The sequence below is a fragment of the Sminthopsis crassicaudata genome, chromosome 3 (assembly GCF_048593235.1).
Source record: "Sminthopsis crassicaudata isolate SCR6 chromosome 3, ASM4859323v1, whole genome shotgun sequence".
NCBI lineage: Eukaryota > Metazoa > Chordata > Mammalia > Dasyuromorphia > Dasyuridae > Sminthopsis > Sminthopsis crassicaudata.
The window spans coordinates 528,978,350-529,004,730 of NC_133619.1; the positions used below are offsets into that span (position 1 = coordinate 528,978,350).

Below are 26,381 nucleotides of genomic sequence, written 5' to 3' on the forward strand. Positions count from 1 at the left end.
TGCAAAACCCCCAAGCTTTTGACAGAATACAATACCCATTTTTTGTTAGAAATACTAAAAAAATTGGAATAAATTGACTCTTATTTAATAATGCAAATGATGTATATCTAAATCCTAGAATTAGCAGTATTATTAATTAGAAAATGATAGGGACTTTCCTAATTAGATGAAGGGTAAGACAAGGATACCATTGTCACCACTTTTATTTGATAAAGTTCTAGACATTTTAATTATAAGACAAAAAAAAAAAAAAGAAATTGGGAGAATCAAGTATCACTTTTTGATGACATGATTTATTTAGAGAACTGTATAGAGTCAGCTAAAAATTAGTCAAAACAATAACTTCAGTATAATAGCAAAATATAAGGCACAACATCATCAGCTTTTCTACATATTGCCAACAAAAGTCAGCAAGAGAGATAGAAAAAGAATTTCATTCAGAATAACTGCAGAATATATAAAATATTTCAGACTCCAAGGTACATCAAATACGTAAATACAATTAGAAAACAATACAAAAGACATAAAAACAAACCTAAAATTATTGAATACATTTTAGGCAGCTAAGTGGCATAGTGCAGAGAACACCAAACATGGAAATAGGAAGATCAGATTTCAGCTCTGGTATTTGACCTTTACCAGCTGTGTGACCCTAGTTAAGTCACTTAATCAATAATCTCTGCCTCAATTTCTTCATCTGGATTATAAAATGCACCTCCAGAGTTGTTGTAAGGATCAAGTGAGATAATATTTATCTTCATATAAGATGATAATGATCATAATAAATACTTTCAATTATATCTTCTTATATAGAAATTAAGATTCAGAAATGAAAATATTAGCCAGAAAAGCCAAGGCATCTCCACCTAATCAAATTCCTACTGATAGGGGTAACCAAACTTTCCAAAAAACTTAGGAATCCACCTGAAGATGGCAGACATTTATTCTAGGATTTCTCAGCATTTTAGGTCTATTTGTAATCCTATTTAAGTTTTATGTTTGAAATCATCTTATCCTTGATGTAAGAAAATGTTTTATATAACTTCTTTGGGATAAATGTCTGAATGTTGTTTGCTAGGAAAGCACAATGGAAGATACAGATGAATAACTGGAAATACACATTAATTTAAAGCAAGACAGAGGCTGGCACCTCAATCCTTTCACAATAGTTGGGATTTCCTCTGGGTTTGAGGGAGTCCCATGCTAAAAGCAAGAAAGAATTTTATGTTTTTTTATTTTTATTCATGGCATAAATATATATATATATATGTATACATATATATGTGTTTATATGCAAGTGTATGTGCATATGAGTATATATATGTGTGTATATATATGTATATATATGTGTGTATATATGTGTATATATATATATATATATATATATATACATATATGTATATGTATGTATATTGCAACATTGAATAAGAACCACACAACTTCATGATCTTTTCACCCTGAGGTTAAAGGAGTCATAGTTGAAAATTGTGGTTTAGAATGCCACTATTTCAAGGCAGCAACACTTCTGAGGCAAGAACAGGCAGGAAGATTAAAGGAAGGTCACATTTCTTAGTATGCCTAATAGAATAGACAGTCCAGAAAAGCTACACAATTAATGTGTTTCCCTTGCCATGATAAATCTAGTTTAAACCTTGTCAGATAGTTACACCTGCTTGTGACATACTGACTCATAAATTCAATTTCTAAAAAATGTTTTATTATTTATTTCAAAACAAAGCTTTATAGGTTGATGACAAGTTTACATTGAACATATCCGATGTTTTATACTTACCCCCAAGCCAATGACTATTCAGGAATATTAAATATCTGTTTTAATTGTTGTTCCTAATATGTTTGAACTTCTAGGATACCTGTATATTTAGCCACTTCAAAAGTCTAATCATTTTAAGGAGGCAAGGAGATCCTCATCAGCTATTAAAATATATTGATCCTAAAGAGGTAAAGATATTCAATATATATACATATGTATACATATACACATGTAATATTTTATAGACATGTCATTTATTTTAGTTATTTAGTGTTCATATTTTTCTGCTTAGCATTTTTATTAACTTAGAAAAAGGCATTTTTTTCATAAATATGTGACAAGAAAATGGGAAAGATAGCTACCATTTTTATTATAGAATCAAGATCCAAAATTTTTTAAAAGACAAGAATTATGGTCCAAATAATAGAGTAAGATAAAATTTAATAGGGATAAATGTATAGATCTATTCAGTTTAGTTGTTTCAGTCATGTCTGACTTCTTATGACCCCATGTGGGGTTTTCTTGGCAAAAATACTGGAGTAGTTTGCCATTTCCTTCTCCAGCTCATTTTACAGATGAGGAAACTGAGGCAAACAGTGTTACATGACTTGCCTAAAGTCTTGCAGCTAGGAAGTGGCTCAGATCAAATTTGAACTTGGGTCTTCCTAACTCCAGGTCCAGCACTGTATCCACTGGACCATCTAGATGTACTGGTTCATAGGTCTAAACAGCTTCATATGCACAGGATTATGAAGTTATGGCTAAATTATAGTTTCTTTGAAGAAAAAAAAATCTCAGTTTTATTGGAAACTTAAGATGTCATCACTATGTGACTTCATAGCTCCAAAGCTAACGTCCTATATTATATTGAAAAATGTAGTGTCCAGAGTAAAAAAGTTAATTGTGTTATACTCTGCCCAGATCAGATTGCATCTTAAGAGTACTATGTTCAGTTTGGGGCACGACATTTTTAGAAATGCCAACCTGGAATGAGTTATTAAGAAAGGCAAGATAATGAGAGGACTAGAGAATATAGAAGAATAAAACCAGTGCTTTTTGCTGTGTTTAAATCCTTGGAAGCATTGTCATAAAAGTTATTTGACTTGACTCCAAGAAGTCAAGAAGTAGTAGGAGCAATGGATATGATTTACAAAAGAGAGTTAGGTTTGATGCAAGGAAAACTTTCCACATATTAAAACTATCCAGATGTAAAATGGGTGGATTTTCATAGTTTTGAGATAATGAGATAATAAAGTGAGTTTTCATGGACGGCATTTGGTCCAGAATCATACCAATCCTATTTCTGTAAAAAGTAATTTTGGATAGAGATACTTCTCAGTTTGGACCTCAGACAAATAGCTATCATCCATCAAGGCAATTTCAAATATTCTGTTCCATTTTCAGATGGGGGATAGAAATTCTGTTCAGATATTGAAGGAACATTAGTTATTCAAGTTTATAATATAATATACCAATATAATAACTCAAACTTTATAAGTTCAAAATTGAGCTCCTTATCAGTGAAGTTCTTCAAACAGAAGGTGAATGACCATTGGGGGGGGGGGGAACGGGAATATTGAGAGAAGGATCCTTGTTCATATGTGACTAGATTGCCAAAGATCTTTCATACTCCCAAGATTCTGTGTCATATATTTTTTAACTGAAGAATGAATATTAATTGCTAGTTTTGCTTTGTATTTCTTGTAACAACCATGGGCAAAAACAATAAAATTTCACCTGTAAATTTCTATGTATTCTTTAGCTTAGCTTCAATTCAGAGTATATAAAACACATACTATAAATTTATAAGGCATTGTGTATGGAGCACTGGGTTTGGAATCAGGAAAACTGATCTTCACAATCCTCAGACACTTACTATTTTTGTGATTTTGGACAAGTCACTTGCCCCAGTTTGCCCTAGTTTCCTGATCTTTAAAATTGGCTGTAAAAATGGCAAAGCACTCTAATATTTTTGCCAAGAAACCCCAAATAGAGTCATTAAAAGTTGGACATGACTGAAATGACCCAATTACAACAACAATAAATTTATAAATAACATATTGCTAAGCAGAAATTACTAAGGAGTAGAGAGATAAATGAATTCATCATTTTAGCAGTCTTCCTAAATGTGAACATTAGATAGGTTTCAAATAAAACTCTTCAATAAGCTAGATGTATAATTTGGGGTAAGTGATTTATTATCTCTAGGATTATTTCTATAATAGATATTGAAGAGGCTTGTATTAGTAATCAATATTCATCTTGTGTTTTATAATTGCTATTTATCAGTATATTAAAAATGAAAAAAGATGTTATGAGTCATACGAAATTTAAATGTGAATTTTGAACCAAATCAAGGATAAAGTCAAGAGGGGAAATTAAGGCCACATGATATTAAGCTTAGCTTGGTAAGTCATCACATTTCCCAGAATTTGCCTGTAAGTGAACTCCTCCCACATATAAAACAATGGTCTTCAATTTCCAATTTGTGACTATAATTTGAATATATCAAATTTATTTCCAATAGGAAAGAAGCACTTTTTTTCAAAAGTCAGGAATCTTGACATTTTTAAATTTAGGAACTCCCACTTAACCTATTTTATTATATATCCTTGGGAAAGTAATTTATTTCTCAGATTTTCAAATTCTACATTTGAAAATAAAACTTTGTTTATGCATATTCACTCTGTTCTTTTACAATGCAGGTTGAACAAATATGTACATATTTGGTCAAATGATTACAGTAATAACCATTTTGGTATGTATTTTAATCTAATTAGATTAATTTGGTTCTCTTCTAGGCAGAACTTATTGATGCTGCTTCTGGAATTAATATTCGATTCAGATTGGGTGGAGTAAGTCTGGTGGAGATATTTTTATCTAATAGTCTTGAATGTAACCACAAATCTTCGCTAACTGATTTGTTTGGAATTTGAAATGGATAACTATTTTAAGTATATACACTTCTTATTGTAAGATTACAATCCGACTTTAAATTTATTTTTTTTCAATTACAGGAAAAGTTTCCTCCCAATATATATTATAAAATTTTCACTCACAGAAACATTGTAGATATATGTGCTCACAGTCCTAGAGATTATGCAAACATTCCCTCAAAGCAATTAGCATTATTGACTTCTGATGAGAATCCTCTAGAAAGTGAACGTGTTGGCTGGTACAAACGTATAGAAAACAATGGCTGGAGACTTGTTTCCAGAAGAGTAAGTGAAACAAAAGTATAATACTTTTTTTCTTTTACATGTTTTTTTTTAATTTAAATTTATAGAAGATTTCAAATTTATATGTTTTTATATGATACATTTTATATGATTGCATATTGACCTAAATAATGAGCATTCGTGATTTAAAACAATTCTGATGGCAACTTTGATCACATTTGAAGTTGTAGTCATATACCTTAGTTTTAAATTTACTAAATTTTCTTACTAAGAGAAGATGTGTCTCCAACTACACCCTTCTACAATCCTGCACCCTTCAGAAATATAGTAGGTACTTAGGTATTATCTGGTCAGATAGGGAGATAAGTGAAATGTAATTTTTGCAACAAAAGGAGGTTGGGAATGTTTTGACTCCATATTCAATGTTAGGATTTCTTGAGATCAAGAAAACTTTTATCTCGTGGTATTTACTAGATATTAATTTCATTGATGATAGGAAAAAAATGTCTTATTTGTCTTTATCTTCCTATCTTTTTTTTAACACTTAGAGCAGTGTTTTGAATGTCTAAGCAATGATGAAATATTGAGCGAGTCCTAATAAGGATTAGTGAAAAAACAGTGGATTTTCATAGTTTTGAGATAATGAGATAATAAAGTGAGTTTTCATGCATGGCATTTGGTCCAGAATCATACCAATTTTATTTCTGTAAAAAATAATTTTGGATAGAGATGCTTTTCAATTTGTACCTCAGACAAATAACTATCATCCTAACTATCATCCATTTCATTTTTCAAGGAAATTTCAAATATTCTGTACCATTTTCAGATGGGGGACAGAAATCCTGTTCAGATACTGAAGGAACATTAGTTATTCAAGTTTATAATATAATGTACCAATTTAATAACTCAAACTTTACAAGTTCAAAATAGAGTTCCTTATCTTCCTCTCAAGTCCTTACCAATTTTGAACATTCTTCTTAATGTCAAGGGTTTACTATTTCTAACTACTCAGGCTTACAATCATATCGTCATCCTTGACTCTTTACACTCTTTTTTTTTTCCCTGAGGCTGGGGTTAAGTGACTTGCCCAGGTTCACACAGCCAGGAAGTGTTAAGTGTCTGAGATCACATTTGAACTCGGGTCCTCCTGAATTCAGGGCTGGTGCTCTATCCACTGCACCATCTAGCTGGCCCTGTGTTATCTAGCTGGCCCTGTGTTACCTAGCTGCCCCGACTCTTTACACTCTTAAACCTTTTCCCCCATATCCAATTTGTTGGCAATTCAATAAACAGCTGTGGCTCCTTATTGCCTAAAAATCCTATATAAATTGCTCCCTTTTAACATTTAAATTGCTTCATAATCATGGCCTTTCCTATTTTTCTGCTGCTCTTACACATTATTCCCCTCCACGTATTCTCTTATATGTAGAATATAATCCATAAAATGAAGATGTTATATCTGTCCAACTTACCCTCATATAATTAATAGAGGCTCAAGATAATGTTTTTGGGAAATGTTTTGGTTTCCTTAAAGGATCTTATAGACATGGGGCATTATTATGACCCCCTCTGTTTCTGCTCTGAGATGTCCATGCTACATAAAGACATGTCATTTCATAATCAAATACCATCAGACAAATAGTATAAAAGTGTTTTGTAAAATGTCAATTGTCAACAGTTTTGGGGAGCTACTGATGAGATAGCTGAAGCAGGAAATAAACAAAAAATTGATTTTCATTTCTCCAAACTGAAGAGAAGACAGGATGTTGAAATGAGAAGAAAATTTAAAAAAATTAAATGGATGAAGCAAATGTAAGTAATGAAATTCCTATACTTATGTAAACAATATACAAATGATTGTGACAATTTTTAGAATTTTTTGTGGAGGTTGGCTATTACTAATAAGATTGGTGAATATTATTTTGTAGGTTTAATCATTATATATTCTGCATTAAAACTACTAAGGCCATTAGATAACTACCAGGATCTGGATTGGGTGACAAATTTGGAGAAAATGAATCTCAAAAGGAGAGATCTCTGAACAGTGACATAAGGGTAGAATCTGAAAATAGTAAAGAGCAGCAAGAAGTATTCTCCACTACCACCCCGGGGCTACTTTGGGAGGAATCAAGTCTTTTGCTAACCCAATAATTATTTTATATCTTTTCCTCAAATTTACTAAAGAAAATATCACATCTAAGCTTTTAAAGATTCTTCCATCATCACAAAATATATGCATGGGTAATTTTTCAGCATTAACAGTTGCAAAACGTTTTGTTTCAATTTTTCCCTACCTTCCCCTCTCCCCCTCCCCCAGATGGCAGGTAGACCAATACATATTATATATGTTAAAGTATATGTTAATACATACACATTAACTTCTTTAGAAAAAAGTTATAAAATTTTTCTGACCACTAACCAATTCAAATTATTTTTAAATTTTTATTAATAAATGATTCTGATCTCAGAAATAAAAGAAAAATGTGGTATTCGTGATGTAATTGCTTAAGTGCTCCTACTGTTGTTTAGCATTGTAATATTTCTTCTAGAAGCAGTGTGGCTAAGATGCCAGAATTTTAAGGAAATCACATAACTTTTCAGGACTCTAGGCAGTTCTCCAAAAGAGAGTATTGCTAAAAGGAATGTCCTCACCTGCGATTTTCCCACATCAATGAAATGAGATCCAATCCCTTTAAATTTCAAAGTGTTTAACAGATGTTAACTGAATTTTTTTAAAAACATGAGTTTTTCAAATGCTTTACATTTATTTAAATTTATTAATAATAGTTTAATAGTTCAATATCAATATTCTTTTTATCAACACAATGTGGCATACTCTCTTGCCAAAAAAAATGTGCTAGAATTTTTTGTATTTTCTGAGTGTTAGAAGATGGTCATTTAGTGGTTAAACCTGATCTTGAGCATATGTACTTGTGAAGTCTGATCATTCCAAAAAGTATTCCCAGGCATTTGTTTCTAAAAATGTTTTGTTGATATTTTTAAAAATATTGTTACTTCCCAATGACTCCCCCCAAAGAAACCCTCCCTTATTTAAAAAAAAAAAAAAAAAAGTTAAGTAAAATAAATTAACACATGTCTGAAAAGTACATCCTTCATTTCCAATACTTGCTTTACAAATATCATTGTTCACTGGTCATACTGTTTATTGACCAAAGCCCATACTTCCATGTTTTATAATTTATAACTGTACTGTAGTTCAGTCATGGATGAATTTTAATAGCTTTAGGTCAATAGGTCCCTCTCCAGAATGATTAAAAAAACTTGACTGTAGGGACCTCCTCATAAACATTAGATTACCACCACCCCACCCCATCCCTAACTTTCACATTGACTCCATTGTTTTCTAAAAAGTATAGAAAATTATGAGATCATACTTAAAATTTTAAAAATTTGCTATTGGTCTTTTAAAATATATCTCCTCTGGGTTGAGCATATTATATTCAGAAAGTGACAGCATTATTCTTTTATTTCAGAATGAATTTGGCTTCTACTAAACATCCTATATTAAAAACAAATGTCCATATGGAAAACAGCAAACCAATCTTTTGGCTCTGAATTATTAGTTTCTTCATGCCATTAATCAATATTGGATGGATGCATGTTATTTATGCATTTTGTGGTTATGTAGTTTTCAATCGTCAGCTCTTCATGACCCCATTTATAGTTTTCTAGGTAAAGATACTAGAGTAGTTTGCATATATATATATACCATACACCTTCCCCATTTATTAATATAAAGCTAATATAGAACAAAAGCTACCTATGATAATTTGGGCAAGTTATTTCAACTATGCAAGCTTCCATTTCATGATCTGTAAAATAAAAATCCTTTCAAGCTCTGAAATTTCCTTATTCTATTATCTAATGACTTTATTTTTCCTAGTATGATTTAATAGGGGTGGGGTGGTGGAGCCACTTTATAACAGGCTCTAATGAGCAAATTGTTAAATTTTTAATATAAGCATTTACATTTCAGAAATCAGTAAATACTACAAATTAGAGCTTGATTTGTTTTGTTGAATGTCAATTTAGATTTAAGAGAGTGTGGATGTAAATAAGAGATTAAATTTAAATGTGCCTTCTGTACATTCTTCTTCCCTCCCCCCCAAAGGTATTTGTGAAATGTTTTACTAAAGATACTCCTGGATTTAACTCAGATGTGAGGTCGAAGAAACTCAGTGATAAGCTGATTGATGGAATTTATGTATGATTGGATTGCTTTCTTTCTAGTGATCTGGCAAAAGGATTTTATCTTAATAAGTTAGCTCCTCAATAACACATATTATCTGCTCATATCATTCAAAGCTTTTATGTCATAATCCCTTTTCTTTTTCTAGGTATTATACGGGAAGCCTGGAAACAAAGAAATCAGATCGTAGATGTACAGATTTAATTCTTAAAGCAACAAAAGGATTGATAAGAGCAACTGAAAAGGGTGGAATGGAAGCAGTGATGGAATGGGAAGTGGATGAAATTCTGAACTGGACAAATACACTAAACTATGAAGAGTAAGTAAATATTGTTTTTTAGGGGATGATAGGAAGGACATCAGCTTTTGGGGATTTCTCCAAACAGTAATAGTACCATTATTCAACAGACTGTAAGAAATAACATGCTACTATTTTTACCTTTTTTAAAAAATTCATTTTTTTTTTCTTTCTTGTGGTTTTTCCTTTTTGTTCTGATTTTTTTTTTTTTTTTTTTTTTTTTACAATATAACTCATGGAAATATATTTAAAGTAATTGTACATGTATAACATCAGAGTGCTTGCTCAAGTCTTGGGGAAGGATAAGGTCAGGGAGGGAAGGAGAAAAGAAAATTTGGAACTCAAAATCTTAAAAAAAAATTAATGTTGAAAGCTATCTTTACATATAGTTGGAAAAAAATACTATTGGGGGAAAAAAATCACATGTTAGTGATACAATGGCAATGGGTGTCCCCATATATTTTCCCAATGCAACCATGGGATAGAAAAAGAAAGGAAGGAAAAGACAAGAGAACACGAGACAATCAATTTAGAAAGGAAGGATTTTTAGAAAGAGTTCTGATGATTAAACCTTTAAGACCCAATCCTGCCTCCCAATGTGTGTAACGACTCTCTATCCTTAACTTTTGCATTAGATTGAATGTAGATGAAGGGAAGTTGTCTATGGGAAGGAAACAGGCCAGGGATTCTCTCTGAAAGTGAAGTTAAGGCCACTAGAAGATTCTCTCATGGATTCTCCCCAGGATCTTTATTCCATTCAAGCCAGCCCTGCCCCTGTTCTGAGACTGTACAAGCCTCTAGCTCTCTCCTTTCATTCTTTCCCCACCTCATGGTAGTTCTGTGACAGGCAGCTGCAACTGCCTCCCTGGAGTTTCTTTTTCATGGTCATTAGACGTCAGCAGTGGGACTACATCCTAAGCAGAAAAGTCTGGGCAAAGAGGAGTCAACAACTACAAGAGCTATATACAAGAGTCAACAACTATAAGAGCTGAACCGTTTTTGACTAAGGCTTTTTCTCCTAAAAACTCCTAAAACCATGAGTTTAACCCAGGGCCTTTCTGATTGGTTTCCGGATTGGGATTAGGAGGTAGTACAGATCAGGGCTCCTTTCCAGTCATGATTCCTTTTCATCAAGAAATTTTTATGCAAGTCTGGGTATATAAATATATAAAATAGGTATACAAATCAAGCATTTTACTGATAATTCATCATAATTTCAGGATCTCTACATTCAGTTACATGACCCCACAATCTACAATTTAAGAAGCTGGGGTATAGACAATGGGAACTCAGTTTTCAGCAGTGATGTCCTATCTGAATTAAACTCATGCTCATGTTTTACCATTTATTTCAATATTTTATTTCAGGAATCTGTGAATATCTCATTGTGAGTATAATACTAACACAGATTGCAGTCCTTTTGAAAGCTGAAAGAGCTCAAAGGTTCCTGAAAAGTCCATTCCTCTAAAGCCATCCTAGTAATGAGCCTTTATAAATTTAGCCAGCCTAGACTTCAGGCAGAAGAATTCATTAGACCCATGCTCTACCTTGGAGTCCTCCTCAACTCAACTTTGTCAGGTCTAGTCACTCTTCCTCCTCAAAATCTTCCTCATCTGTCCCCTTTTGCTCCACTCCCATGTAATCTATCACCCACACAACAATCAAAGTGATATTCCTAAAGATCTGATCAAATCACTACCCTACTTAATAAACTCCAGTAGTTCCCTATCTCCTTTAAAAATTTATATTCTTTTATTTAGAATTTTAAATCTTTCTTAACCTGATTTGACATTTTTTCAGCCTTAAAAAAATTACCTTTTTTTAAAAATTAATTTTATAGTTATAAATTTTTTTGACAGTACATATGCATGAGTAATTTTTTTTTTTTTTTTACAACATTATCCCTTGTATTCATTTTTCCAAATTTTCCCCTTCCTCCCTCTACTCCTTCCCCTAGATGACAGGCAATCCCATACATTTTACATGTGTTACAGTATAACCTAGATACAATATATGTGTGTAAATCCAATTTTCTTGTTGCATGTTAAGTATTAGATTCCGAAGGTATAAGTAACCTGGATTGATAGACAGTAGTGCTAACAATTTACATTCATTTCCCAGTGTTCCTTCTATGGGTGTAGTTGTTTCTGTCCATCATTGATAACTGGAAGTGAGTTGGATCTTCTTTAAAACATTACCTTTTTAATGCATTTTATAATATAGTTAACCTGGACTTCTTATTCCTCATACCCAACATTCCATCTCCATATTATTGCTCAGGCTGCTCCTTACATCTGTAATGTTCTTCCTTCTCATCTCCAACTTTTAGAATCTTTAGCTACTTTTATAACTCAACTAAAAATCCCCCCTCCTAGGCAGTTGGGGTTAAGTGAGTTGCCCAAGGTCACACAGCTAGGAAGTGTTAAGTATCTGAGGCCAAATTTGAACTCAGGTCCTCTTGACTTCAGGACTACTGCTCCATTCATTTCGCCACCTAGCTGCCCTACAAATGTCATTTCTTACATGAAGCTTTTCTGATCCCCCATATATATATATATACATATATATATATATGTATATATATATATATACATATATATATATATGTTGCCTCTCTAAATTATAATGCTAACTCCATGAAAGCAGAAATTTAAAAAAAAAAAATTGTCTTTGAATCATTAGTCCTTGTTATGGGCCAGAACTCTGTACTTAAAACAAGGATTCTTACAAGTGCTAACTCAGTGGAATTGATAAGATAATGATTATCTAGTTTAGCAAAGTGATTAATAGTTCTCTAGTTCAGTACATGTACTTAGTACTTAATATAGTTCTACAAAATTCACATCTATCATAATAAAATTATAAGAGCATATAAGCTGGGATAAACTCAGCCGGATTCATTCCATTGTCCACCTTTGTGGTGGCACAAGCCCTCAGATTCAGAGCCAGATTCATTCACAGCCACCAGAGTGGCCAGCCTCCTGAACTTTCCCCACTTCAGGCAGGTCTGAAAGACTCTCCAGAAAGCTGGCCTGGGCCCCAGGCAAGGAAACTAGATTGTGAAGGAGATAATAAAGAATTTGGACTTTATTCCTAGCTATTCTTAAAGTGATTATTCTACTGAAATGAAGGCTGCTCCCAAGACCTCCAGAAAACCAACAGGAACACTACACATCCTTAATACAACTCCTGACTACTTAATAATTTTTATTGTTTGATTGATAGAATAAAAGTGTGTGAATTGACATATCACCCAAACCACAAGTAGTTGAAAAGTATATTTAATAGAAGAAAGAATTAAAGTTTAAGGAAAAATTAAAGTTTGAAAATGGAATGAGTTATTTTGTGAGATAGAAGTCCCCATTCCTGGAGTGTTCAGGCACAGACTGAATTGTCAAGGATATCATATTTAGATTTCATGATAAGTTAAGATTTGGACTAGACAAATCCTTTTAGAAGAGGTGGATTATTTTGCTATACCTACAGCAAACTGTGGTCAGTCCAAAAGTTAAAGGCTAAAAAATAATTATTCTTAAAAGATTGTTTCTAGCTAGAATTTTTTACATCATTATTACTATTTTAATAACAATTTCCTGAATACATTCATAGAATGAACATGTATTAGGTACTACAAAAATTTATAGGACACACAGATATTTAATAAATCAAATTCATTCATTAATGTGTATTAATACACATTTTATTTTAATAAATCTTTTCTGTAATTTTTCTGCTTTCAAAACTTTTCAAAGACTGGAAGGTGAAGAATTCATGAGTTCCAGCAGATGAGCTCTTATTATTGTATTTGTTGGTTTTAGAGATTGGGGACATAAGAATTTATATGAGAAAGAGAGTGAAACTCAGTGGGAAACAGGCATTTTTTCCCTTCTAAGAAGGCAAAACCTTGTGAATAAGGAATCCAAGACTATTTGTTTCTAAATACAATGCTAAATCTATGCTATAAAGTAATTGTTTGGTATGATTATGTCTATTTGATGTTACGGATTTATTTTTCCTTTGCAAGTAAGGTGAGGAGGTAAGTAGAGATTTAGGGAGAATAGTGAAGCATATGATAGAGCCATCAGAAAAAAAAAGAGAATCATTTAAGCAATATTTTTAAATGCACAGAGGAGGTCAAAAAGAAGTCTAAAAGAAAATACTGGCTAGCAGGGAACTTTTGAGTTAACACTGAATTTATTATATAAATGATTTCTAAAACAACCTTTACATAATAGAAATTTGAAGATTAACATGAAATCTGCTTTTTCTGTTTTCCTTTGTATACGGAAGTATTCTTTTTTTGTGTTCATTAAATTAATAAAGGAAAGAATAAAACAAATATAAGGGGTGTTAGGACTCTGAAAAATAATTTCCATTCAAAGGAGGTATTAGATGATTTAGAATATTTCATATAATAAAAATATTTTATATAAAATAATACAATTTTATAATATTATCAATATAAATAAGCTAGCTATTTTATACCAATAAGTTTAAAGGCAACTTAGTAATTTTCAGAATTTTTAGTTTTAGTTAGGAAATATTTAGGAAACAAGGAACTACTAGTAGACTAGGAATTTTATTGACCATTTAGGTAGATCCCCAAGTTCTTAGTAATACTATCTAACATAACAATGATAACTGTCAACAGGTGACCCGTGAAATTTGTTATCTTTTCAAGGCTTTTTTTCCCCAAGTTGTTAACAATTTCTGAGTTGTAGGTACAAAGACAAAGACCGCCAAGTAGGATAGCATGGTTAGAATAGAATGTTTGAAGAATAACGTGTAAGACAGCAAAAAAAAAGATTATATGATGGTCAATCCTGATGGATGTGGCTCTTTTTAATAGTGAGATGATTTAAGCCATTTCCAATGTACTTGTGATGAAGAGAGTCATCTGCAGCAAGAAAGAGAGGACTGTGGGAACTGAGTGTAAATCACAAGGAGTATTTTCACTTTTTTTGCTTGAATTTTCTTTTCTTTCTCATTTTTTCCCCTTTTGATCTGATTTTTCTTGTGCAGCATGATAATTGTAGAAATAAGTAAAAAAGAATTGTACATGTTTAACATATATTGGATTACCTGCTATCTAGGGGAGGGAATAGAGGAAGATAAGGAGAAAAAAATTGAAACACAAGGCTTTGCAAGGTTGAATATTGGAAATTATGCATATGTTTTGAAAATAAAACTTTAATTAAAAAAAAGAATAATGTATAAGAAAAGTGAAAAGATCAGAAGGGATTAGGTCATAAAAGGCTTTAAATATCAAGATTTTAGGAAGGAATAAGGAATCTTTATAATTTACTGAGTAGGTAGGAGGAGAGTCAGTCAATATGCATTTATGAAGAACTCAGTATGTGCTAGACAGATGCTAAGTATCCCCAACAAAGGATACAGTTCCTGCTCTCAAGGAGCTCACTGTTTTAGAAATTTCAACTGGGCAGGTATGTGGAGAAAGCCTTGGGGCAGGGAGAACAAATTAGAAAACTACTGCAATAGATGAGGTGAAGAGTAATAAGGGATTGAACTTCAATGATAGCTTGTTAGTGGAGAAAAGGGAAAATATACCAAGAGATGTGGAGAGGGAAAAAGACAAGATTTAACAACTAATTGGATATAAGGAATGAGTTAAGAATGAGGATTCAAGAATGATATTGATAGTTGTGAATTTAAGTGATGGGAAGGATGTTGGTGTCTTTACAGAAATAGAAATAAAAGCAAAAGCTGTTTCTTCATTGATCTATTTTACTAAGTAAATGTATTGTGTGCCTAGATATGTCAACAATTGGAAAAGTCTTGGTACAAGTGACTCTTCAGCTAACATTCATGGTAAGCCACTTTAAGGACAGATGTAACAACTCTTGTGACTCAAGTTACTTCCAAAATGTTAAGAAGTTTGTATTGTAAAGTGAAATCTAAACTATTATAGTTGATAAGGATGCATTTTGTGAGACAAAGAGGACAAACAAAATTGCTCTTGTAAGAAAAGGGTAAAGAAAAAAGAAGTAGAATCTTAGGGAGTGCCTTAAAAAGTCCCCCTACCTTTCTCTTTCCTTCATTTCACTGAACAAGTCCTAGATAGAATCTGAAGCGGGTTGGGGTCCTTTAAGAAACTATATTTCCTATTGATCTGTGATTCCTTTTAGATTTCCAACCCCTCTTGGCTGAGGCATATCCTCTCCAGACAAAGCTGTCTTTCCTGGATGCCAGAGCCTTTAATTCACAAATCCTGGTCAAAATTTTGACCCTTTGAATTCCAATAGGAGATCCAGGTTTGGATCTGAGCCAACTTAGGCTCTCCCAGCCCCCACTGGTTCTGATCTGCTCCAGTTGTCCCAGGCCCCATTCTCATTTGCTTGGGCCACCCCACTTGGGCTTCCCAACCCCCACACTAAGATACCCAATATAATAAACATCCATCAACTAAAGTCTTTGCTGATGGACCTTGGTAGCTTACTCAGTTGCCAGGACTTTCTGTCCACTGAGAACTATATTCTCAGTGCAAACTCTTATTTCCATAGATCTGCCACTATAAAAGTTAGTTTCTGGTTAAACTGATTTCTAACAATAAACTTTCATTTTGCAACTAATATTCAGGAATGAGTGAATTCTTTCATTCCTAAAACCTGTGGCCGATTTAAAGGGGACTCTTGATAACTCTCTTATAGCCACTAACCTCTAGACCACCAGAGATCTAGACCAGTCAAATAATATCAGAATCCTCTATACTTCCTCATCACCTGTTTTCTTTTTAATTTCTGGCAATAAGGCTTTTGATCCCACTCCCCCAGTGAAATCCTTTCCCTAGGATTGCTAATAATGTTTTAGCTACTCTCCTTGGTGATCTTCTCTGTTCACATGGATTCAAATAACATGTTTTATATCCATTTTAATCTCTCACTTAAAACAAATTCTACATTAACAACTACCTGCTAGATGTCCTGTAGATATCTCAGACTTATTATGTGCAAAATGTAATTCATCCCTTCCTATATATGTCCACCAAATTTCCCTTTTATTGTTGAAAGCATCATCATACTCCAATACCTAGGTTTGAAACCTTGTAGTCAACTTTTTCCTTTTGTTCAAAGTTTGTCCCAATCTCCTTGTTAATGCCATCTTGTTCCTCCTTAAATTATGATGTATAGACTTTGTTTACATATTGTATTTCTTCAGTAGTCTTTGTATAGAGTCCCTTGGCTATCATTGGAGCTTAATATTTGATTTGGATCTAGACAGTTGCCCAGTCTTATCAATTTACTCTATATCAATCACATATGCCCCTTCCTCCCTATTCATGTATATATATATACACACACACACACACACACACACACACACACACAGATACCTATACTTATTCAGACCCTTAGCACTTCTTAGACTATTATTACTTGATTAGTCTTTTTGTTTCCAGTGTCTCTAATTCATTTTCATATATTGGCTAAAATAACTTCCTAAAGCATAATACCACTAATTAAAAAAAAAATCTTCAATGCCCACTGCCTCTAAGATAAAATATAGATGTTTTAGCTTGGCATTGAAAATCATTTTTAAAAAGGCTGTTATCTAACTTTATCTTATTTCATACTACTCCCCCCTTCTGTATTGTGTAGTCTATCCAAATTAAACTAGTTCTCTCTCAAATCTCATTCTCTTTTCTTTTGCTTCTGTGCATTCACAAAAGCTGTTCTTGCCTAGAATGCATTTTGTTTTTTCTTTTTGAGTTAAATGACCTGCCAGGGCCACACAGCTAGTAAATATTAAGGTAAGAATTATTTGAATTCTGGTCCTCCTGACTTCAGGGCTAGTATTCTATCCACTAAGCAGTCTAACAATGAAGATGTTAAGAGATAGAAGGAATGAATATGGAATCAGGTATCATGAAGAGATAAGTAATGACTTCTAGAACCAATTGCTAAGGACTGACTTGAAGTATAGTACTAGTAGTAAATTTTGTAGATTTAGAGGGATTAGAGGAGGAATATCCCTCCTCCAGAAAATATGGATTAACAATGAGAAAGAAAAAATGATTTGTTGAAATGAAAAGGGAAGTTTAATATAGAAGGGGATGGTTTAAAGTTCTTTTGACAGCAGTGAAGTATTTAGGGTAGAGATGAGGGATTTGAGAAACTTACATAGCAAGTGTTATGGACCTTTTTGATCAATATCTCTCCACAGTTTGAATCATTGACCATGTAAAATTTTATGTTTAGGTTTCAGATTTGAGGAGATATAGGATCCAGCATCTAAATTAAACTTTTCTCCTACTGATACGGAACAAATGGAAAAAGAATACTGAAGAAAGCACAAAAAATTTATAGCTACTTGGCAGAGACCTCTAATGTATCTTTCAGTACATTCTTTTTAAAATTCTCTGCACCCATCAATTATATTCCAGATGTTTGACTTATTTTTAAGGAGTAATGTGTGTATTCATATACATCATATATAATCCCTTAGGCAATAGTTTAAATAGAAATAGAACATTATGCTTAACCTAGTGACTATGCCATAAAGAAATTACCATTGTTGCTGTATCTTTAACAATCATAACTCATTAAAGATTATTTTAATGCTAGAATGTGGGAATGTGAATTTGGCTGTTAATGGCAGTGGTATGTGAGGATGGTAGGGTCTAAAGAATTTTTTCAGAACAGCAATGACTAGGATACTGTTTATGTGAAGATTCTGGGAAAAAGTCAGAAAATTCCAAGGTCTCCATTTTTGGCCTATTTTGACTGGTAAAAGCAAATAAAACTTGGATCAGAAGTGGGGGACATGGATCTTTCTAGAAAAACCTATGAAGACCTGAAGGCTCCAGGACTACGCTTTAACTAATGTTAATCGCTTTAGCAGAAACTCTGGGGGAGTAGTTGGAGGAAAGAGCTAAACTGAGTGAAAATTGAGCGAACCTCTCCTGGTTAGAAACATCAGGCCCAGCTGAGAGGTACTGCAAGAAGGAATCAGCACCATCAGAGAGTGCAGAAGCACTGGGGCAGGAATGCTGCTGATTACAGATATTTATTTGCAGGAGGATAGAATTTTAGATTTGGTGTTCCAGGTCAGAGGGGACAGCTCAAATAATGACAGGGGTACCATCTTCCCTACCTCAGGATTAGATGTGCTTACACTAATAATAGTTCTCATCTTTAAAAAAAAAAAAAAGAAAGAAAGAAATGAACAGGCAAAGAAGAACCCAACCATATAAAGTTACTTTGGGAATAAGAATAGTGAAGTTAAAAAAAAAAACCAAAAAAAAAAAAAAAAAAAGTCTCTTACCCCAAAGAGTAAAGTTTTAAAGAATTTAAAAAAAAAAAAAAAAAAAAAAAAAAAGCTTGAGGAAGGAGGGGATGGAAAAAGAGAAGGGTTTGTACACTTGTGACTAGATGTGTACATCTAAAGGGATAAAGAGGAAGAGAAAGGCTAGGGGGAGAAATAAGTGATATATATAAATTAAGGATCAGGAGAATAATTTATTAGGAAAAAAAAGTAGGGCTAATAATCAATGATCTCAAAGTCAAACTTAAAAATTTAAGACAGATAAATCTATGTCAGCCATAATATTGTTTTACATAATATTGTTTTAGATAAATGCTTACATATGCATGTAGGTGGATGTGTGTGTATAGATGTGTGGGGCTATGCACACATATATGTATATGTAAATATATCTGTGCTTAGTTGTAGCCTACTTGAGGGAGATCATGGGGTGGGGGGAAATGAAAGGAAAAAAAAAAAGTACACAGCAGAGAACAAAAGGATAACCTACAAGAAAGCAAAGAAAAGGTGGACAGTCATGAATGTCTTCCATTATTATATATGCTTTCTTGAATTAGAAATTTATTATTACTTATTTTGAATCCGCCCTGATCTCCTACTGGACACATGACAAGAATACCCCCCCCACAAATATATTATTTAGTATTTAATTTTATATATATATAAAAGATTAGAAGGAAGGCCAATGTGGGGAACAATCCAGTTGGAGATATATGGGAGGGAAAAGAGTCAAAAGATATTTGTAGACTTTGGCAAAAGGAAACAAATCATACCAACTGCAAATTAGCCATGAGGACCCCATCTAAGGTACAAAGGAAAACCCAAGTGACTGATTGTTGGTTTTAAAAATGAAGATCTTAGAGAGCTGAGATTTTAATAAATGACACCAGACCATTCCCTAGTTACAAAGAAAAATAAAATCCCAAAGCTTTTAACCTGGGATTCTACAGACATTAACCAAAAAACATATTGCCAATACAAAATCACAATTTTGAAATCCAATGCATTAAAATTTCAATATTGTTTTATAGCTCTATTTTTATTGAAATGATCTCTGTTATATATTTTACATTGTGTTAAAACAACAATTCTTAAAGAAATATACAATTTTGTTAACATGCAACTAAAATTTTAACTATACATTTTTTCACATTCAAAATTGGCAGATTGTTCCCTTTATTAAGGTTTCACAGTAGATTGACCTATCTATGGCAGTGTAAAAAATAATAGTCCTTTAATACATGTAAAAATTTATTTCATTACCAAACTTTAAATTTTTTCTTAATCCTCAGTATTCTAACTGTGCATATTTCAAGAGAGCAAATACAGAAAGTAACTGGATAACTTTTCTCATAAGAGATCTTAAAATATTTTTATGTACCTACATAATCTATAATTTTGGTTGAAAATGAGCCCACCCTAGTAACTACACCACAGTGATATATAACGTATACATAAGTAATTCTTTTTGCGGGAAGTTCTATTTTTACTATGTGCCTTGACTGCTTCCCCTTGCTTATCCGTACCCCTTCAAAAAACAGAAGCATGATATTAGTCCCTAATCAAAATAAAACCACTTTTAGAAAAACCCTCCCCAATCTCAATTTCATGTTTTCCCTAATATAGTGCATTTAGCATGTATACATTATGGCATTAATATTTTTCTTACTAAGCTGGCAAAGCTTCAAACTTCCAAAACACAATATAGCCTTTCTGATGGCATACTTATCAGAGGATTCTACAGTAACTGACACTGAATGTAACCAAAAACTCTACTGAGGACATATACTGTCAGCAGCACAAGTTAAAAAGTAATTATCCCTTTAAACTCTTATCTAGGTTTCCTTGAACTAAAAATAAAAAAGCAACTTGAGCAAACCATTTTGTTCAATCTAAAGAAAGCAAAATTATTGCTTTCTAGTTTTCAATAATCTGACCATGAAAGGTAGGAAGTATAACAACATAATAGTCCTTTTACCAAAAATAAAGGTATTTTTTAAAGTCATTAAAATATTCCATTTCTATCAGTTGGCTATTTTTCTTTTGAAAATATAAACATCATCAACAACTCACAACTTTGCATTATAGAGGAAGTAGTATCTTATGCAAATTAACCCCGCCCATTTCAAACAGCTATTTGGTAATTATGTTCACCTAAGACTTAAGTAAATAGGATTTCTATTTTTAACAAGATTAATTCTAGCTTAGGTATTAAACATTTAACTTATATAAGCAATTCAATAGTTATTCATCAAGATATATTAGGCACAAATTGTGAAAGGTAGTTTACTAAAAAATGCAAGTAGTTAGAATAAGATCATTCAACATAAAATTCACAAATGAGCTGTCAATCATACTATATGTGAAAATTCACTAATTCCCATTTATAGCCAAATATTGGCAAATAACTATGCTTCATTTATGAATGTAATTGAATACTACTGTACTATGAGAAGGACAAAATTAGTTTGGGAAGACTTAGATGAACACATGAAAACAAAGTAAAAGCAAAAGAATATTTTTCACAATGACCATAAGAACAAGACTTAAATATATCAGAACTCTGATCAATGCAATGACTTATCTCAACTCCAGAACACTGATGGTAAAATGCACAGAAACATGGAAAAGGTACTTTTTCTTTTCAAAAGAGAGGTGCAACATCAATCATGTACTTTGTTAGCCATTGTCCATATGTTTGATGGTTTATTTTATTTAACTGTATTTATTACAATGGAGAGTTCTGTAGAGGGATAGGGACATTTGTGAAATGATTGTTTTAATGACCTTAAAAAAACATAAATTACATATTCTTCCCTATATTGAGCTGAAATCTATCATTCCCCAATTACTATTGGTCCTAGCAAAAGAAGAAATCTAAGCCTGCATCCATATTCAAACCTTTCAATTATCAAGACTGCTATTACAGTCCTCCTCTGTTGTAAATATGATATGATTTTCAGTATGCTCAGTATCCTAAGCTATCCTTCTCCTTGATATGCCAAATATTTATGTATTAATAGCAAGAGAAAAAAATAGTATATGTATATGCTGCTTCCAAATGAATCGTTCAATAAGGCTAGTATCAGAACATAAAATTATAATCACTAGGTTAAAAACACTTAACAGAAGTCTATACTTAAATAAATTATGTATTTCAACAAAGAAATCTCTAAAATTTGGTCTAAAAGTATACTACATCTGGCATCCCAGTTTCCAATCAAAGTACCAAGAAATATTCCTCAGGAATATTAAATAACACCTCTAGGCTATCTTTTTAATGAAAAAAATTTATATTACCTTAGTTTATAATATTATTAGCCATAGCTAATGCTTATTAGCTACTTGGTCAATTTCAAAGTAAAATTTTTGACAAAAAAAAAAAAAAAAAAAAAAGGCAGATGGTAACCTATTCTGATTTTCACTTGCCAAAGATTATACCCAAGCTTTCCATCCAGGAAATAGTCTGCTGAGATTTTTGGGATCCATTGCTTGTTGGATGAGCAAATTCACTTGTCCATCCACGCTGAGCACTGTTCCTTCCTCTACTCCTTTCAGCTTTTCCTGTAGCCTCATTAGAACACGTTCAGCCACTTTGTTGAAACTCTGGTCAATACGACTGGTGACAAAAAAAGGTAATTTTCACAATGACAATATAATTTCAACAGTCTTGGGAATTAAAAGAAATAACACAAGTATGCTTTCAGATATTACTCACCCAAGACTTCTGTTATACTCTTGATCTTCTGTATTGAGAGTAGAATTGAGTTCAGTCTCATCCTCTGGCCTCTGTTGTAAATATAAAGCTTTCAAGGGGTTCATGGTCCAATCAAAAAGAGGATCATAGAGCAAGACCTTAAATGTAAAGAATATATGTCTTAGAAGAACTGTGCATGCCAAAATTATATTCATTATCAGCTAAGGCAGATGATAATATGAAAGGCACATAGGACTGACCACCAATATCATAGGTCTAAGAAATGAAGGTGTTTTACTGCTTATAATCCTAAAACAGTCCAGAAAAGTTTGATACCAGCTGAACTGATTTGTGAACAATATCAAGGCTATCTAAAATAGATGTGATAATTAGCGCATATGTTTTCATTACCACAAACTACCAGGATGTTATTCTATGTAAAAAGGAAGAGAACGAATAAAGACTCCCTTTTAGTTTATCACTTGAAAACATTTACCTCAACAATGGTTAAAAGAGTTTCCTGAGAATTTCTCATAACTTCCATGGTTTTCTCACAGCACCTATAAGAGTCAGATAGAAATCATAAAGAAAAAAAAAAAAGTGACATGCTCTCTCCCTCTGCATCTTATTGGCAGTTAAGATTGACTGATACTCGCCTGTCTTTGCACACTCTGGTTTCTTCTTGCCTGCTCTCCCTTAACTCTTGTCTAAGTAGCTTCTACTCCCTTTTCCACCTCTGTCTCTTTTTTTCTGCAGAGGGAGGGAGTAGTGGTGGTCTTTTTAAAATTTATTTTCCAAAAAAAGAGAGCTTTGGTCAAAAAAAAATCATAACCAATGTGACCAAGCTATTCATAGGCAAGGACTCGGTATAGTTTGCTAAAGTGGTCCTTAGAAAGCAGAATCTCTCTGTTGCCAGGACCATGTTCAAAGCTCCAGAGTTACTGCAATGCCTCAAGTAGGCATCCGAGCAGGACTCTATGAGTTCACTTCCACACTGAGGGTTGATTAGGTTGGATAGACAAGACTTGAAACAGATGACAGTTGCATAGAAAACAAGAGAGAGCTCTTAAAATGTTCAACAAAGACACTGACAGCTTTGGTATCATTCTCCAGATTCTTCTAGTTGATCAAACTACATTACATTAACTGTATGTCTTTGCCCTCAATGTTCTACCGCTACCTCTTGGATCCCCTACCTCCCTCCAGCTCCAGCTCTTGAGCACTGGAAATAGTGCTCTATTTCCTATAGGAGGCCTTTTCTGATCATTTCTCTCTCTCCTACCCCCATCCCAAGTTGTGGTCCTGTCTCACAATAAATCATCGTGCTGTTTTCATATTCTTTTTAATTGTGTACATGTTGTTTCCTCGGGTTTCCTCTGGTAGCATATAAAGTACTACAAATCAGATGTCCCCAGTGTCTGTCACACAGCAGGTACTTAATACTCGCTGAATTAAACTGAAACCATCTTTGTAAATGACTTATCATTTATAAAGTAATGAAGAAAACCTTCCTAATAATTTCAATTACTCAAAAAAATAATCTGTACCTTCTGAAGACACCTTCCACGCCAGTGATGCCCATTCCATCTACAATATCTCTGGTGAGTCTAAAAGGAACTGTTTCTGGGGTAGGAAGAATCTTTCCTTGTTCAAATGCAACCCCTAAAAGAAGAAAGATGATAGAAGATTAAGAACAGTATTTGTAACAACTAAAGGTTTTTGTTCTTTATTACTTACCTAAATCTATGTGCACAAGCTCTGCGGATTGCTCATTAATCAAGATATTCTGAACATGCCGATCACCAAGTCCAAGTATGTAACCAACTGAGAAAAAGAAAATCTCAAGATGAAAAAAATGGCAATTAATTAAATATGCTATTTTACCTATTCTGATTTCTTAAAATGCCATCAATATTTCTTACTATAAGAGATTTTACTATGATTGTGACTACATTAGGTCTCTATATTAGAGACCTTAGAGCTTAGTTTTATTTTGACTATTTCACAAGAAATAATACATACAAATGGCACTAGTAAATCTTAATTATCTCCAAGTATTTTGTGTTCTAGAAACACTTTGCTATGCATCTGAAAAATTCAAAGAAATTGAAGAAAAAGCTTGTAAGAGAAAAGCAACACAAAGAAAGAAAAGCCAAAATTACAATATTCAAATTATAAACAAGTTATATAGAAGAAAACTTTAAATAGCTATAAGCCTCTCAAGTCAAATACCATAGACAATAAGGGTACTAATTTGTTGACTTTAAAGCATACACTTGCAAAACAAATGATAAAATTATAAAAGTGAAAGGCTAACTGTCCTGTCATTTGCAATGATGCTTTAATGTTATTTTGTTTGACTGTTTTTAGTAAATGTGCACTGGGTAGTGTTTGAATATATAGCCTATATCAAAACTAAATTTCTCCCTAAGGTAGTTTCTCATGTCTTAAGATGACTTCAGTTCTATATAAGTATTTTAAAAATAAACTCAACTTACAACTGAGTAGAGCAAATCAGAGCAGCTTAAGTTGAAATAGACTACAAAGCACTCAAACATTGTCTGAGGGAGAGAGGAGGAAAGAACAAAAGAAAAGGAGGAGGGAGGAAGGGAGGAAAGAAACAAAACACCTACTGCCCTAGGCATGGTGGCAAATGTTTTCTTCTTATCCTCACAACAATATGAAATAGGTGTTAATATTTCTATTTTAAAATTGAGGAAACTGAAGTAAACAGATTAAACAACTTTTCTGGAGTCACAGGGATATTAAGTGTCTTCCTGACTCCAGGTTCAGCTCTTTTATCTAATGTGCCACCTAGTTCCCTTTAAGGAAATTAAATATTCCCTACTTGAAAAAACTAAACTATGTAGTTCAAATGATCATTATCATGGATAAGAGTCTCAATTCATACTAACTACATTATAAGAAGAAATGCTATTACTATATGTTCTCAAGACATCAGGAACAATTAAGTCAAAAGGGGTCTGTTATAAAATACCCATATGTTAGAGCTGATTGTCTGTTCAGTTATAAATTCACATTATACACTCCTGTGAATCAGAAATAAATGAAAATATTATGTATGGAACACCAGACATTAAAATATACACCACTGCTTCAACACAAAAATGGAAAACTTGCTGCCAAACAAAATATTCTTATACTAACAATGTAACATGAAGTTTTCACGAGTTTAAAATTTATCTTTAAATATGTTTGGATTTTTTGTGTTTTTTTTTTGGCTAGGGTGGGTGAATGGAGATGGGGGAAAGAAGGGTTCAGACTTGTGAGTTCATCAATGAGTTCCAGCAGAGAAATTAAACTTTTTGTACCTAAACAAATCAGCAAATTGTTTGCAATTTAAAATATTAGAGAAGTGCCTGGGACACTGAAAAGTTTGAATTGCTTGCCTGTGGTCATATAGCAAGTATATAGGGAAGATGGACTTGACCTCAGGACTTCTTGATTTCAATGTATTTACTAGATAGATGATTTCTCATTCTATTTGACACAAAGAATACCACTAAGCCTGTTCTCCAGCGTAATGGTCAAATGCTTACACAACAAGTCAAGTTTTATTCAGGGGTGGGCAGATTAATCCCTGTAATGGCTCCAAAGAATATATTGATATATCTCATATAGAGGGAAAAACAGACGATGAAAAAAAATTGCCAAATAATGCAGATAAGACATATTTTTCCATAAAAATAACTTGCCAAGGGAAAAACCATACTTAAAAGAGCTAAGATTATTAAGAAAAGTATTTAAAAGATTACCAATAGAAGAAGTAGCCACACTGCGAGTATATGCCAATCGCTTTTCAAACCAAACCGCAGGATCCAAGAATTTTTCCATGCAAAAGTAACGGAAGACTGGCTGAAAATTTTGGCAAACATTTATGAAAGCTTCATACTTTTCTTCAAAAGATTTCTTCTGCATATCCT

The 26,381-nt window shown here is 32.8% G+C and overlaps 2 protein-coding genes across 3 annotated transcripts in view; one reads left to right on the forward strand and one right to left on the reverse strand.

Moving 5' to 3' along the window:
* The window catches only part of C3H11orf65 (chromosome 3 C11orf65 homolog), a 36,892-nt gene extending 18,853 nt beyond the window's left edge, over positions 1-18,039 (forward strand). Inside the window, exons 4-10 of one of the 2 annotated variants that reach the window (XM_074304328.1) lie at positions 1,867-1,959; positions 4,573-4,626; positions 4,789-4,992; positions 6,629-6,762; positions 9,309-9,479; positions 15,232-15,287; positions 17,675-18,039. In XM_074304328.1, the coding sequence (XP_074160429.1) occupies positions 1,867-1,959; positions 4,573-4,626; positions 4,789-4,992; positions 6,629-6,762; positions 9,309-9,479; positions 15,232-15,287; positions 17,675-17,697 (735 nt within the window). In that variant the 3' untranslated portion in view covers positions 17,698-18,039. The remainder of the gene's footprint in view (positions 1-1,866; positions 1,960-4,572; positions 4,627-4,788; positions 4,993-6,628; positions 6,763-9,308; positions 9,480-15,231; positions 15,288-17,674) is intronic. The other variant, XM_074304329.1, reaches the window with a different exon arrangement.
* A 1,724-nt stretch (positions 18,040-19,763) lies between these two features.
* ATM (ATM serine/threonine kinase) overlaps positions 19,764-26,381 on the reverse strand; it is a 123,090-nt gene continuing 116,472 nt past the window's right edge. The window contains 6 exon segments of the mRNA XM_074304330.1: positions 19,764-22,359; positions 22,459-22,595; positions 22,934-22,997; positions 23,985-24,099; positions 24,175-24,261; positions 26,214-26,379. Of these exon segments, the coding sequence (XP_074160431.1) occupies positions 22,176-22,359; positions 22,459-22,595; positions 22,934-22,997; positions 23,985-24,099; positions 24,175-24,261; positions 26,214-26,379 (753 nt within the window). The 3' untranslated portion in view covers positions 19,764-22,175.